At 36.1% G+C, this 13555-nt stretch overlaps 1 protein-coding gene across 1 annotated transcript in view; it reads right to left on the minus strand.

The window, feature by feature from the left end:
• Positions 1-799: 799 nt before the first annotated feature.
• Tmem26 (transmembrane protein 26) overlaps positions 800-13555 on the minus strand; it is a 42755-nt gene continuing 29999 nt past the window's right edge. The window contains exons 5-6 of the mRNA XM_023566695.2: positions 8225-8301; positions 800-4735 (exon numbers count right to left, since the gene is read on the minus strand). Coding sequence (XP_023422463.2) covers positions 4317-4735; positions 8225-8301 — 496 coding nt within the window. The 3' untranslated portion in view covers positions 800-4316. The remainder of the gene's footprint in view (positions 4736-8224; positions 8302-13555) is intronic.

A 13555-nucleotide genomic window follows, 5' to 3' on the forward strand; every position in this document is an offset into this window, starting at 1 on the left:
ATTAATTCTTAAAATATCGACATCTTACCACTAAGCAAAGAATGTATCTTTGTATTTTTTAAATTATTCATGCATGATTCTCAAAATTATTTTAAAATTTTCTTCACATAGATCTTATACATTTAAGTTCATTCCTATGTATTTTATAATTTTAGTTTATAACATAGGGAATCGTTTCTCCATATATGTATTCTGTTATATTGGCATATAGAAAAGTTATTGCTTTTGTGTTATTTCTGGTTAACTGTTAATAGTTACTTAGGCTTTCTAAAATATCTAATCTCATATGACTTCTTTCAATTTCTTGGTTCTTTTATATGATTTCACTGATTTTTTTCACAAAAAAACAGTGGTGATATATTTATGATACCTTTTGCTATTCAGAAATGTTAAATGATGATGCAGGAAAATATGTCAATCTGTTCTTTAGCTTCTGGGTCTCATATCTTGCTTCAGAAGATCTTTCCCAACCCCCAAATGGTAAAGACACATTCCATATTTTCTTCTGATATTTATAGTTTTCATTTTACACTGAGGTCTTTAATCCATCTGGAATTTATTTCTATATATTGTATGAGATAATAATCTAACTTTATTTTTTCCAGATGTATTGCAAAATTTCCCAACATCATTTATAAAATTGGTCATCCTCTTTTCATTGTCTTGAAATGCAACTTTAATCATATTCTAAGTAGATCAGTTTGTTTTTCAAGTTACATTTTGAAAACCATAAAGGAAATGAATTATAGCAGAGAACAAAGACATGAAATATAGGCAAAATATAGTAGACACTGAGATAAAAATTTTCACTCACTATTTAATGTATATAATACAATACATAGGTCAATCATATCAAAATACAAATATTTTAAAAAACCTTACACAGTGTTCCAGTAAGAAATAGTCAGAAAATAAGCACCTATAAAATATAAGGCTGCAGCAATTAATTATTCAAATATTATTTGGTTATTCCCCTCACAGAAAGTTATTTGAAGTCTTGAAGCTGTAAACATCCTCTAGCTGCCTAGTTTAACTTTATTAGATATTTCCAAAAGCAGACCAAAATATACCCTAATTTAAAAAAGCAAAATATGAAATTATAAAAAGCAATGATTTTTCTTTTTCTCTGAAATTCAAGATTGTTTGCTTTTTCTTTTGTATCTCTGAGGCTGTGTAACATACTTTAATTAGCTTTTTTTGGAGTGAAGGGAGACAGAGGCCTGTTTTTTGCCACTTTTTTTCTTTGTTAATAGAATAACTGATATTGAGTCATTTCTATTCAATGCCAAAGATGAAAAAGAGTCAATGCTTAACTCTGAAACCTGGTGGAAGCTGCAAACCATGAGCATTCTACTCTTTTGAAAAATTTTTTTATTAATTAATTGGCTAATGATTTATATTACAATACCAAATCTTGGCATTTCTTGCCTGAATCTATGTAGCTATTAAGGAGCAATGAAGCTATAACCATGCTAATGGATAAACTTGTCTGAGACTCTTCACTGAAAGATTAGAAAGAATATTACTTATCAATTCAAGTTTTTACTTTCTTATCACAGTTTAACTAAAAATTAACAGAAGAATCAAAGATAAGAACAGTTTCCTCATTGTTACACTTTGGCATGTCATCTGAGCCTAGTCCAATAAGGGAGTGAAACATACAAGATAGGCTCAAGTTGTATTTCTACACAGTATCATTAAAACATTTACACTGTTTTCTTCAAAATACTGTAGAATGTTGTGTTTGTAGGGATGACATTTGATTAAATAAGATAACAATGATGGCAATCAAAACAGATCCAGCAACTACAAAGAAAGCTCTCTTTTCAGTGTGGGGAACTGACCTGTGTTGTGTCTGAAGGCTGGCGCTGGGTGGGGCGCGGGTAGAGGGGTTGGCCTGTGTCACATTATACACATGATATGAATCAGTTAGCTTATTCCAAATAAAATGCAAGTCCCAGGATGCCATTATACAAGAGATAACTGATACTGTAACCACTTTAGAGTAAATGCTTAGATATTTTAAAACATAACAAGGTTTAGCTGTTCAAGCAGAAACATACAATTAACTGAATATGTTTATAAGTTTTTATCAGGCACACAAACTGTACTTAGGGTTCTTTTCAAATAAACTAAGCAAAAACAGATTTAAAAAAAAAAACTATAAAGACAGCCAGTCTAAGAGAATGGAAGTACAAGCAATTCGATTAAAAAATGTTGCCCTTGGCAAGTTTCCTTGAAAACTTTGCAGAATATACGTCTATTTTTTATCATCATTAATTTCCAAGATGGTCCTAGGTGCTCTTTGACTTCCTGGCACTCTAAATAAAGCCAGATTTGGAACAGGCCTTTTCTTTCCCAGGCCTTTGGAAGAGTGCTAATTACAAAATACTTTATTTAAACACTAGAAACTCATTCACAATTCCAAGCCAAGTCTCAGATTTAAAAGCACTTAAAATATCCTTGCAACAGCCTTACTACTTTATACTAAAAATAGAGGCTCAGTGTTTGTTTTGCTGGAAGAAAAAAATTAAAACATGAAGAGTGTGCCACAAGCAAATTTGCAATAATAAGCAGCACATACATGTTGTGGAAGAAAGGAGTCAACATAAAACAGTCAACATAAAAACAGATTCTGCAGGCATTTTTATAAATAGCAGTTATTATTTTGCTTTCCATTGCTAAGCACTTGAAATAACATGCCCTTAAAAGTTGTCAAGTTCTTTATTTTATATAAATATAATTTCCTCATCACAACTTGCATAGAATTATTATGTATAATTATAAATGTATTCCACTCATTTTATGTGTAATTTTATAACCCTTATATTGTTAAAATTAGAAGCATAGGAAGAAAAAATGATTTATTAAAAAACATGCATTACTCTCTGTAAAAGCAGAAGGTATTTGTGAAACTTTTTTTATCAAATGTTTGGATACTACGTCACAGAGAGATTTATAGATAAAATTGTGACACAGGTCACAACCAATTAGGGGTGCTCATGTCTGAAAATGCCCCTTTGAATTCCTGAGCATACTAACATAGGAGGAATGATACTTGGAACCCTTACCGTTTTGGAATTCTTTGCTTCATATGTAATTACTGCTACACAACCAAGTAAATTTTTCCACTTTATCATCAAAAACAAAAATCACTTTAAAAGTTTCAGAATCACCTCCCTCTGGAAAGTACAGAGGTGCGTAAAGAGGACCAAATGGCTATTTAAATTGTGGAAAAACGAAGTCTTAACACAGAGAGATGAAGTGAATTGTCTGAATCTAATGACGTGGAGGCAGTTCCAACGCCCTCTGTCCCTCATCGTGGGCCGTGGCTCAGGTGGCCACAGTCGTCCATCCATCTTCCTGGCCCGAACCAAGGGCCAGCTCCAGGGGTGCCAGCCTGGAGCTGTTGCACCTGTGTTTGCTGCTGCTGGCAGACACTAGAAAGCCTGGTCACCCTGAAGGCCCAGAACACCTTCATTCATGCTCCAAGCATCCCTGAATCACCTCCGGTGATCCGACTTAGTAATGGAGAAAATGGTGATGTGGGGTTGACACCACTGCAAGTTATATTCCAAGTGGAAACTATGACTGTGCCAGCATTTTGCTGGTGTTTCCTGACTTGCCACCAGCAGATAGGTAACCGAATGACTTCCTGTGAGTGCTGTAGTACCCAAGCCAAATACAATAACACTTCTATAAAAGAATGTGTACCGTGGTGTAGCACCACATCAGCCCAGCAAAACAGTTTTCCTGGGAAGCTTGTGCAGCGGTAAATGTGGGTCTCTGATCTGGAAGCTGAGCAGACGTGTTCACTGCCGCCAGCCCCCAGTGAGGTAATTGTACAGGCACTGGTCCTTCATTTGTTCTGCATTCAATGAATGTATACTTTTTGATGTCGGAGGGATATGGCAGAACAGATCAGAGGAGACAGTCAGATTTGGGAGCCAAGGTTCAAAGTGTCTGTATTTTCAGGTAACAGCCGTCACAGTTTGCACTGAATCTTTCAAGGACATGTCACGGCAACCTTGTGCATAGCTCTTCAAACAGTTCAGCACCAACAAATCACTTAGTCGTTGAACAACTGTAACATCTTATACCATCACGAAGAAGTTGTGGCCTTCACCACTAATCAAAGTTCCTTCCATTTCATTGAAAGAAGAAAATTTCTTGACTTTAGTTTAAGATCACCTTTGCAGGATATTTCTTTAAAAATTATTATGTGCTAAGATGGAAAGAAAATAAAAAGAGGCAGAAGTCTGTAAGAAGAGCTGGCAACGTCCATCTTTCTAACGCATCCTGCTGGGAATAAATGACTATGGTGTGGGAGGGGAGGCGTCAGAGGTGGCTGGTGAGACTTGCAGTGGAATAGCCAGGCCCTCCCTGGAGCTCCCCTCGCAGATCCCCAGTCCACTCGCAGGTGGTCCACAGGAGCAGCTCTGTTCTGCTTTGAGGCCTTCTGACTGCCTTCGTAGGGAAGCACGGAAAGCTGATGCCAAAACTACCAAACGGTAAAGGTGTAGCAGCAGCACCAGGAGATTCTTGACGGCAAAGAACACCAGCATCTGATTGATCACATTGAAATGAGCCATCAGGATGAGGCGCAAGGTGAGGAAGGGGCCGTCTTGGATGAAGACACTGATCCCGATGTTCCACAAGTCAGAACTGTACTGGCAGAAGAACAGGCTGGGGAATCCCCTGGCTGTCACAGAGGAGGGGCACACAACCTGCTGCACTGGAAGCACAAGACGGACCAGTTAGCTTTGCCCTCGGAATGTGGACGTGTTAGACAGGTGAGCTTGGACAAGTTGATAGCTCTGGGTGCCCTGTCATGAATGGTGGGAAATGATTCTGCAGTTTGGTTCTGGGTAAAACGTCTTGCTACCTACTTCCCAAACACATAAGACTTTTCAGATTGCTCTCACTCTGAAAAAGGCACAGCTAAATAGAAAGAATAAAAGGAGATGCGTGCTGCAGTTTAGAGTCTGCAGTGTGGGGAGACAGCACCAAAGTGGGCTCAAGGACTTGAGTCAGGAAGCCCAGATGCCTTAAATCTAACAAGGAGGTAGGTGCTGGCACCATGACTTAACCTCTCTTAACCTAGGACTCAGCTTTTTCTTGTGAAGACTGGGATAAAAATAGATGGGAGAAGAGAGTCTGTTCCCTTGACTCCTTTTGCTTCCATGAGAATAGCACTTCACCCTTCTCTCCACTTTCTTCTCTATCTTCCCGTGGGGTAGTGAGTGACTTGCTAGACTGCGAAGTGTGGAGATGGAGCTACACGGTATGGCCCAGCTCACTCCAGGTATTTTCTTTAGGATCAGCATGTTTAGTGGTTCACTCACTAAGTCAGATGTGCAAATTATGCTGTGAAAATTCAAGTGCTTAGATTCAAATTTAAATTCAATCAACTTCTTTTGCTAATAGACGAACCCCAAATAAATGGCATTGTTATTTGCTTTGCCCTGATTTCTTATGCTTTTGTTTCACAATTTGCAAGAAAGACATTATAATTATTGATTTTACAGATGAACAAAAAGAAGTTGCAATCAACAGATAAAGTTTTTTAAAATTTCTAAAATGTAAAATTAATTCAGGGTCAGGGACAAAAAATTATTCCTTCGTAATAATGAAGCCTTCCATTTGGAGTTTTTAAACAAAGAATGCCTTCTTCTTACTACAGTCTGCAAGTATTACGAAGCTGCTTTGATATGGGCACACACAATGTACTGTTTGTTGGAAAATACAATACTGATTTAGTCACAAGTAACATTTGGTCTTTGTTTTTCAAACAGCTGCATAACATTATCACCTCTCAAAGTTTACAAAATTTCTTTCTTAAATAAATTTTTCTGCAAAGCAGTAAACCACAAGATAGCAGAGGGTGAGAATCAGCAGGGTGAATGACAGGAGAAAAACATTTTAGGATTACTAACTGCCTTTCCTAAGAAGTCAGGGTCATGAAATAGCTCACAAAGGGCTCCCCAAAGATATTAAAAGCGATATGTAAAGGGATGGTATCCATCATTTTATCAGTAGGCCAACTAACCAGCTATTATTCTACCAGGTGACTAATAAGTATGATGTACTAACTAATGATATATTACCAGCTTACATTTGTTCCTAATCAGTAATTAGGTTTTCAATATTTTGAAAAAATCACAGCAATTTTTCTGTTTCTCCTGTTGACCATTTTGGGTGTTTCAGAATGTGGATGCTATGATCTAAAATGTTTCAAACTTAACTTATCAAAGTTAACCCAGAATAGATACAAAAAATGTTCAACATCTCTGTCTCAAGGATTAATGCTAATTCTGAGGCCAGTAGGTAGAGAGATTCAAAAAGTGAGCCAGATTCATATATAGTTTATATATAATTAAATTCTAGAATTTCATCAAAATAATGTGACACGCAAGAAAACTCCCAGATCAAAATTCCAGGGTATCACAAACTTACAGTATCTCTCTAGGTGAGAGTGAACTTGTGAATTTTCTGAAACTTTCAATGATATAAACAGCCCACTCTAGCATGTGTGGCATAGCATTGCAACCACTGCTCTAGGCTAACAATGTCCAGATGAACTTTCTATGGTAGTAAAAATGTGATATATCTTTCCTGTCAAATATGGTAGCCATCTGAGGATTTGAGCCTTTAGTTTTACTTAACTTTAACTTTAATTTGAAAAGCTGTGTGAGGCTAGTGGGTACTCTACTGAACAACGTGGCTGTGAGGCATCACTGTCACAGAAATCCACCCCGCCACCAGCCAGCAGACTTTAGTTTGTTAGTTGCCCAGGTAATGGTCCCTGCTCCAGTTCTATTGCTTCTGTGTCTTGGAAATGCTGTTCTCTCTGATCTGCAGCTGGTCACTGTGATGCACATTGTATAAGCCAGTCCCCAATTGGCAGGCCACTTTGCCTCTGTACTTCCTGTTTGCTCATGCAGTCTAAGCCCTAGATCACCAGACATCAAGGCCTGATATTCTGGGAATGAGCCTGATCAGTGCCCATCAACATAAATAAATCTGCCTCTAAATCCTGGATGTTGTTTCCATGTGTCTGCCTGCCATTGCATCACTAGTATGAAATTCCTAGGAAATAGTTTACTTTTTGGAAAGTCTGTTGAGACAGGGTTTCACTCTGTTGCCCAGGCCGGCCTTGAATTCACAGCAATTCTCCTGCCTCCGTCTCTCGAGTGCTGAAATTATAGATTATAGATTACCACCATACCCGGCCACTTCTTGAAAAGTCTTCAAGATTTATATCTTTGTTGAAGTAAAAACAAATGATATCCAAAGGCCACTTCTGAGGAAAATGTTAGTATTCCATATGAGGCCCTGGAACTGTTCTTATTAGCTTAATACATGCTTGATAAAGAAATGAAAATGATCCCTTATAAATATCAACAAAAACCAGATGTGTTGGTACACTTGTAATTTTAGCTACTTAGGAGGCTAAGGCAGAAGGGTTACAAGTTCAAGCTCAGCCTGGACAATTTAGCTACTTAGTAAAACTTTCTGAAAAGAATAATTTAAAAGGCTGGATGTCCTCAGTGTGAAAACACAAGATTCAATCCCTGGGACCATAGAAGGGAGTCAGGGGGAGGAAAGGAAAGGGATGACAAGGCAATGGAATGAGACACTTTAGCAAGCCTTCTTCAAACTAAAGCTGACGGAATCATTATAAGCACTGTCAATCCCAGCTATTGGGAACACCATCCCATTTCATGGATGAAAACCTGAGGTACAGATATGTTAACTAATTCTCAGAAAGTTTCACAGATCGTAAGTGGCAGAACCAGTGTTCGAAGTGAATACAAATCTATATTTTCCAATCAATTATCTTGAGCTCACTACACTGGAATGAACCAGTCTACTTTCCTTCTAAACTGAACTGGAACTAACATAGGGATATCAGAAGGATAATCCCATCAATCACTCTCTTTTTAGTGGTTTGTAATCAAGAGTTATAATTTTCTGTTTCTTTGCACAAATATTGAAGATAGAGCTGTAGGACACAGTTGCCTCAATGAGATAATAGTGGGGTCTTTAAAATTTGATTTGGAGATAGGATCTCATTATGTAGTACAGACTGGCCTTGAACTCACTGTGTAGCCCAAGTTGACCTCAAAGCTGTTGTTATCCTCCAGCCTCAGCCGCTTGAGTGCCGGGATCATAGGTGTGCACCACCATGCCTGGATCTTTGCACAAATATTAAGCCATTTACCTGCCAGGTCAAGTGGAAACTGCAGCATGCTCCACGTCCATATCACAAGGATGGCACAGACAAGGGAAGTATTTGTCCTAGGATGTGAATAAATTTTTAAGTTAGTGATTAAAGGAGTGATCACCTTCAGAAGATAGAGCCCTCTACCCATATTTGAGTGTATTTTTAACAAACCTTTTGAGTTGATGAAGTATCATGGTGACATAATAAATACATGGAAAAAATCCATGCATGATTATGAAACATGAAAATTCTAACACTTCGGCCCAACATAAGCATAAAGTATAACATATCTTCTTGGCCTAATATTGTTTACCTTAGTTTTATAAAATAATACAAATATTACAGGAGAAAAATATTAGGGGAAAAATTAGATACTGACATGAATTTTCAGGAGTCTGATTTCAAGAAAATATAGGAATAAATACTGATAATTCTTCCCAGAATTCAAGACTAATTGAAGAGAAATCTCAGAAGGGCCAGATGATACTCCAAAATTAGAATCTCAGCATGTAAAAGAAAACTGCTCTTAAGTGGAAAAAAGTGGAGAAACAAATGCAATAAACAAAATTTATAGTAAACTAGTATATTCGAGCGTGTGTGTGTGTGTGTTTGTGTGTGTGTGTGTTTGTGTGTGTGTGCACGCTCCCGCATCTGTGTTTGGGTGGGGTTTTCATTTGTTGGTTCGTTTTATGATGGATAGGGATCAGACCTGGGGTTTCATGAATGCTAGGCATTTGCTCTTCTCTCATGTACACCTCTGCCTGGGTACTCAACATGCACTCCTGTAAAGAATAGTTACTTGGGGAGCCATACAAATTTCAGAAACCTAGAAGGGCCTGGAAGACTAAAGTCCAAAAGCATAAAGGTTAGAGAAGTGCAAAGGATATTAAAAAACTACCAAGTCACATTTATTTTTGGTAAATATATCAAAGAAATAATTGAAAGTCAGTGGTGCAATGACAACTGGTTTTTGGGCTTTTTTTCCCATTTTTTGTCGAGAGGGATTTTCAACTGCAGAGGGCTAGGAAACGATGACACCAGAGTAATTGAAATATAACTACATAGAGAGACAGCAAGGGTTGAGATGCTAAAAATTAAACCCCAAGACTCAGAGAATTCGTAAATGAGATTTCGAAGCCATCATTATCTGTCTAGGCAGGTAATGGTAGACACAGTATTGGAGACAGAGAAATGAAGTCTCAACTTTCAAAAAGAAATAGAAATATATCTGAAGCTACCAAAGACATATTGCTATTGATGTGTAGTATATATAAGTGATTCTTCAAATGATTTTTGAGAGTCCTTACTGAAGAAGACAATAATTATTAAGAATCAGTACAAGTTTCCAAGAACAACTGCATTCAACTAAGATTATTTCTTCTTCCATTAAAAAAATACAATTGGGGATTACCAAGCAGGTACTACTACATAAATTGATAACGGACATGGATTTAAATAATCCTCCTGAAAAAAGTCTCCCATAGTTCGGTGTTAGCAAAATTAAGAAATATTCTCAGTGTGAGAACTCAGTTGATTTCTAACTGTGTAAACGACTCTTCAAAGAGTGGGAGTCCTCTAATGTGTTTCATTGCTGTAGGCTCTATCTGTGATTCTCTTCTTCTTCACATTTCATTAGTGACCTGGGTAATACACTCATAGAAGGCTTCTCATCTGCACATATGACACGGAGCTTGGATAGGAAACCAGCACCTGGAGAACACAGTCAAGGTTTCAGAAAATACAACTATATAGTATTTTTCTATACTATATAAATTAGTATAGACTAAGATAGAAAAGATGCCTTAAGGATTTTCCTTATTATCTAACTATGGGTCCAGAATGTGACATGATTAATGATTGTCTACAACTATATGCATTCATGGATCAATTCACGAGAAATATAGTCTATAATTTTAAGTGAAAGTGTGTTGGGCCTGTATACTATACTTTTCCCTCTTTACAACATCAATGTCAGTACCCAGTAAACCTTCAATAGAATGCCTCAATTTTTAAATAACATCAGGTACAGTTTCTGATGTCTCCCCTTATGTAAGGAGCAGTTTTCAAAATGTTTAAATTCTTGATCCCCATGCATAGTCTTCCTATCAACTTGACAAATTAGACATAATTATTATTTCTGTTGACCAAGAAGAAAACTGAAGCATAGAGAGCTGAGGAAATTGGTACGAAGTAACGTGGTTATAAAAAGTGAGAGCAAAAACCAAAACCAGAAGTTGATTTCAGCAGACACCTTTTCAGTAATTACACTGTTCTATTTCCAGGAAAGAATGGCAAACGTCAGTCTAGTCTATTTGGCAATGTTCAGAACATACTTGAAATGTTATGTATTGAGCTTTGTGTTTTATGAGAGTTTTATAAATTGACTTGTAACAAACAGAGACTGTAGGGTAGAACGGGAGCTTGAAGTTATATTATACCCGGATAACTAAAGAAACTAAAAACTAGAGAAAATTCCTTAGAGACTGTTTTATGTATTTAAACCACTATAATGGGGAAAAGAAATTACATTTGCATCTTATGACTTCAGAAGACAAATTCCGGTTCAAAGGATTTACTTGTATCTATAAGAATCCATAATGTTATAAAATACTTTCTAATAATAGCACCTCAAAGCACAAAATGTATCTACTTGATTTATCTACTACAGGATTTTTCAAACAAACCTGCAGAAAAAATAAAACTTATTGCTATTTTGGAGTGGATTTTCCAATAAATGCAAAATAGACTTTTCCTAAAATGGTCACTTTTAAAGTTTCCTATAATCTCAAACTTCAGTAATTCACCAGAAACAAATGTGCTGTTTAACTGCGAGGCAGTGAGATGCAGTAGTAAGGTGCCAATTTAACAGAATTTTAAAACAAGCTCCCACTCTTTTTACAGAAATAGGATGTGGGGCTCTAATCCCTGATCATTTATCAGCAATATGAAAGAGAACAACTAGTTTAACATCCGAATACTTTTTCTCAGCCGTATTGTGAAGTAAGATTATAATGCTTATTGGATTTTATATGACAATTCTGAGTGTGTTACATTAATTTGTTAAGTGTATGAAGATCTTGGAAAAGCACCTGACAGGCTAAATATGACAGAACATTGCCAGTTAGTTAGTTTTTATTACATGCAATCTTGAGAATTTCTAAAACTCTTTTGCTCATAAAATAGCAATAATAATAATATCTGCTTTATAGTGTTAAACAGTAACTCATTAAATTTAAGACCTTACTGTATTTGATACACAGCAAGTGGTAGATAAATATTATGTAAAACTATTTATTACTAATAAATTTTAATACACTTCTTAAATTCTTTGTGTCTCAATTTCATCCTCCAGCCCAGGTGTCTCCAATTTGAAACATACAATATGAATGTATTCCTGTTATATATCTATCCAAACTCCAAATATAGAAAAATATGTATGTTGAGAAAGATACTGAAAAAGTGAACAAAAATAGTTTTGGAAAAGTAGGTCAAAATTTTAAAGCAGACAAGTATGAATTATTAAATTAGACAGTGTAATTACTCAGGAAAGTTAAATGTTGGAATGTAAATAAAATCACTGAGTTTAAGTGGCTAACACTCAAGATTGGCGAAGGAAATTTGGAGTGGTTTATGAACTAGTATGCCATTTGTATAATCTGCCTTCACAAGTGTCAAATGAGAAGCACGGTTGGAAATGGATTTTATGCATATGGAGACAAAAGATCTGTATAAATGAGATTATCTATATATCACTTTTCTACTTGTGGCATTTGGCCAATCAGCACACCCAACCAGATGGGGGGAAATTAAAAATAAAAATTTCCCAACTTGCTTGAGTATCTCTTTTTGGAAATATAAATACTTTTACAAACAAGAAATAATCAGGGAATAGAGCTAGCTAGTTATTAAAAAAAATTGGTCAACACATTAAGAGGAGGAAAAAATAATGTAGAATTAAAGAAAGAAATAAGGTTTTAACCTATACTGAAAGAAATGTTTTATCAACTAAAATAAAACAGAAACTGTATAAACATAAGAGGATTTGCTTTTATGTAAATACAATGAAGTATCAGTGATGCTATGGAAAAGCATCTTTTTAACTCTTTAATAAATGATTTGTGCTCAGAAAAATATTTCTCTGAGTAATATCCGTAGATGTAGATAACCAATAAACTGTTTCTAGCAATAACGTTGAAATTCAGACTTGTGAAAATGTTGTAAGGTAGCTATAGAAAAATGAAAAGGTCAGTAACTTCTCCTCCCATCAAATATATATAACACTGGACAGATTGTCAAAAATAAACATTCAGCACTTTGGAAATCAACCAGGGATGAACAACAAACTGAGTGAAATTTATTCATGGAAAGCTGGCAGAACAGTCTGTAAGAACAGCAAAAATCTACAGCACTCTTTCACCTGTGTATTGTTATATCCTTAACTTGTCTGAGTTAAAGAAAAATTCCACTGAATTCGGAATTTTAAACAGGTAAGGAAGCATCTACTCGCAAGTATTGCAGTATGGAAGGGAGACTATTTCAACAAGGCAGAAAGACTGAACTTAATTCTGGAAAAAAAAAAAAAGCAGAGATTTAAACATTGGAGTGAGCTCATAAAAAAAAGTACTGAAGGATCTCATTGCTGAAGTAATTAGGTCACCTGAGTTTGGTAATTGGCAGAAATCAAAAGAGACTGGCAGATAGGATCCTATCCTTCTCTATGACATTGTTAACACAAACTACATTCTATATATGTTTCAAAGATAGGACTCCAAGGTCCTTTAAGAAAGATAAGATTCTTGGGTTAGCAAGGCTGGGAAAAGATTTATATCTCAAAGACGCAAAGAAAGAATTTAAATTTTTTGAAAGTAAGTGATCTAAGGAAAAGGAAACCGGACTTATAGTCAGAAAATTTTTGTATAAAATTAACTCAACTTGTGAACATGTCAAGGATATCTTGATCCACAGCATGATAGCCTTACGAAGGATGGTTTGTTGATGACGAAGAGGCTTCTTGTGGCCAGAAGTTGCTGACTTGATTTGGTGAAGACTATAGAATTTCACAGCAGGAGATGTGATCACTAAAAGTAACAAACCTAGTTCAAAATGAAAGGAAGAACTCACAGCTTCTACTTTGAGGTTGCAATTTAAATTGGGGTGAGTGATGAACTCATTTTAAATTTCAGGGGGAGATTCTAAAAGTGAGAGAAATATGGAAGGGCTACATATGTTATCCAGTATGCTTGACTGACTGGCAAATCAAGCACAGAGAAGACTCGGGAGGGCCTAATTTAAATTAACAGCTGACAAATATATGAAAACATCTTCAGC

Source organism: Cavia porcellus, unplaced genomic scaffold, assembly GCF_034190915.1.
Source record: "Cavia porcellus strain 051 isolate PalLab524CR breed Dunkin Hartley unplaced genomic scaffold, mCavPor4.1 scaffold_28, whole genome shotgun sequence".
NCBI classification, from domain to species: domain Eukaryota; kingdom Metazoa; phylum Chordata; class Mammalia; order Rodentia; family Caviidae; genus Cavia; species Cavia porcellus.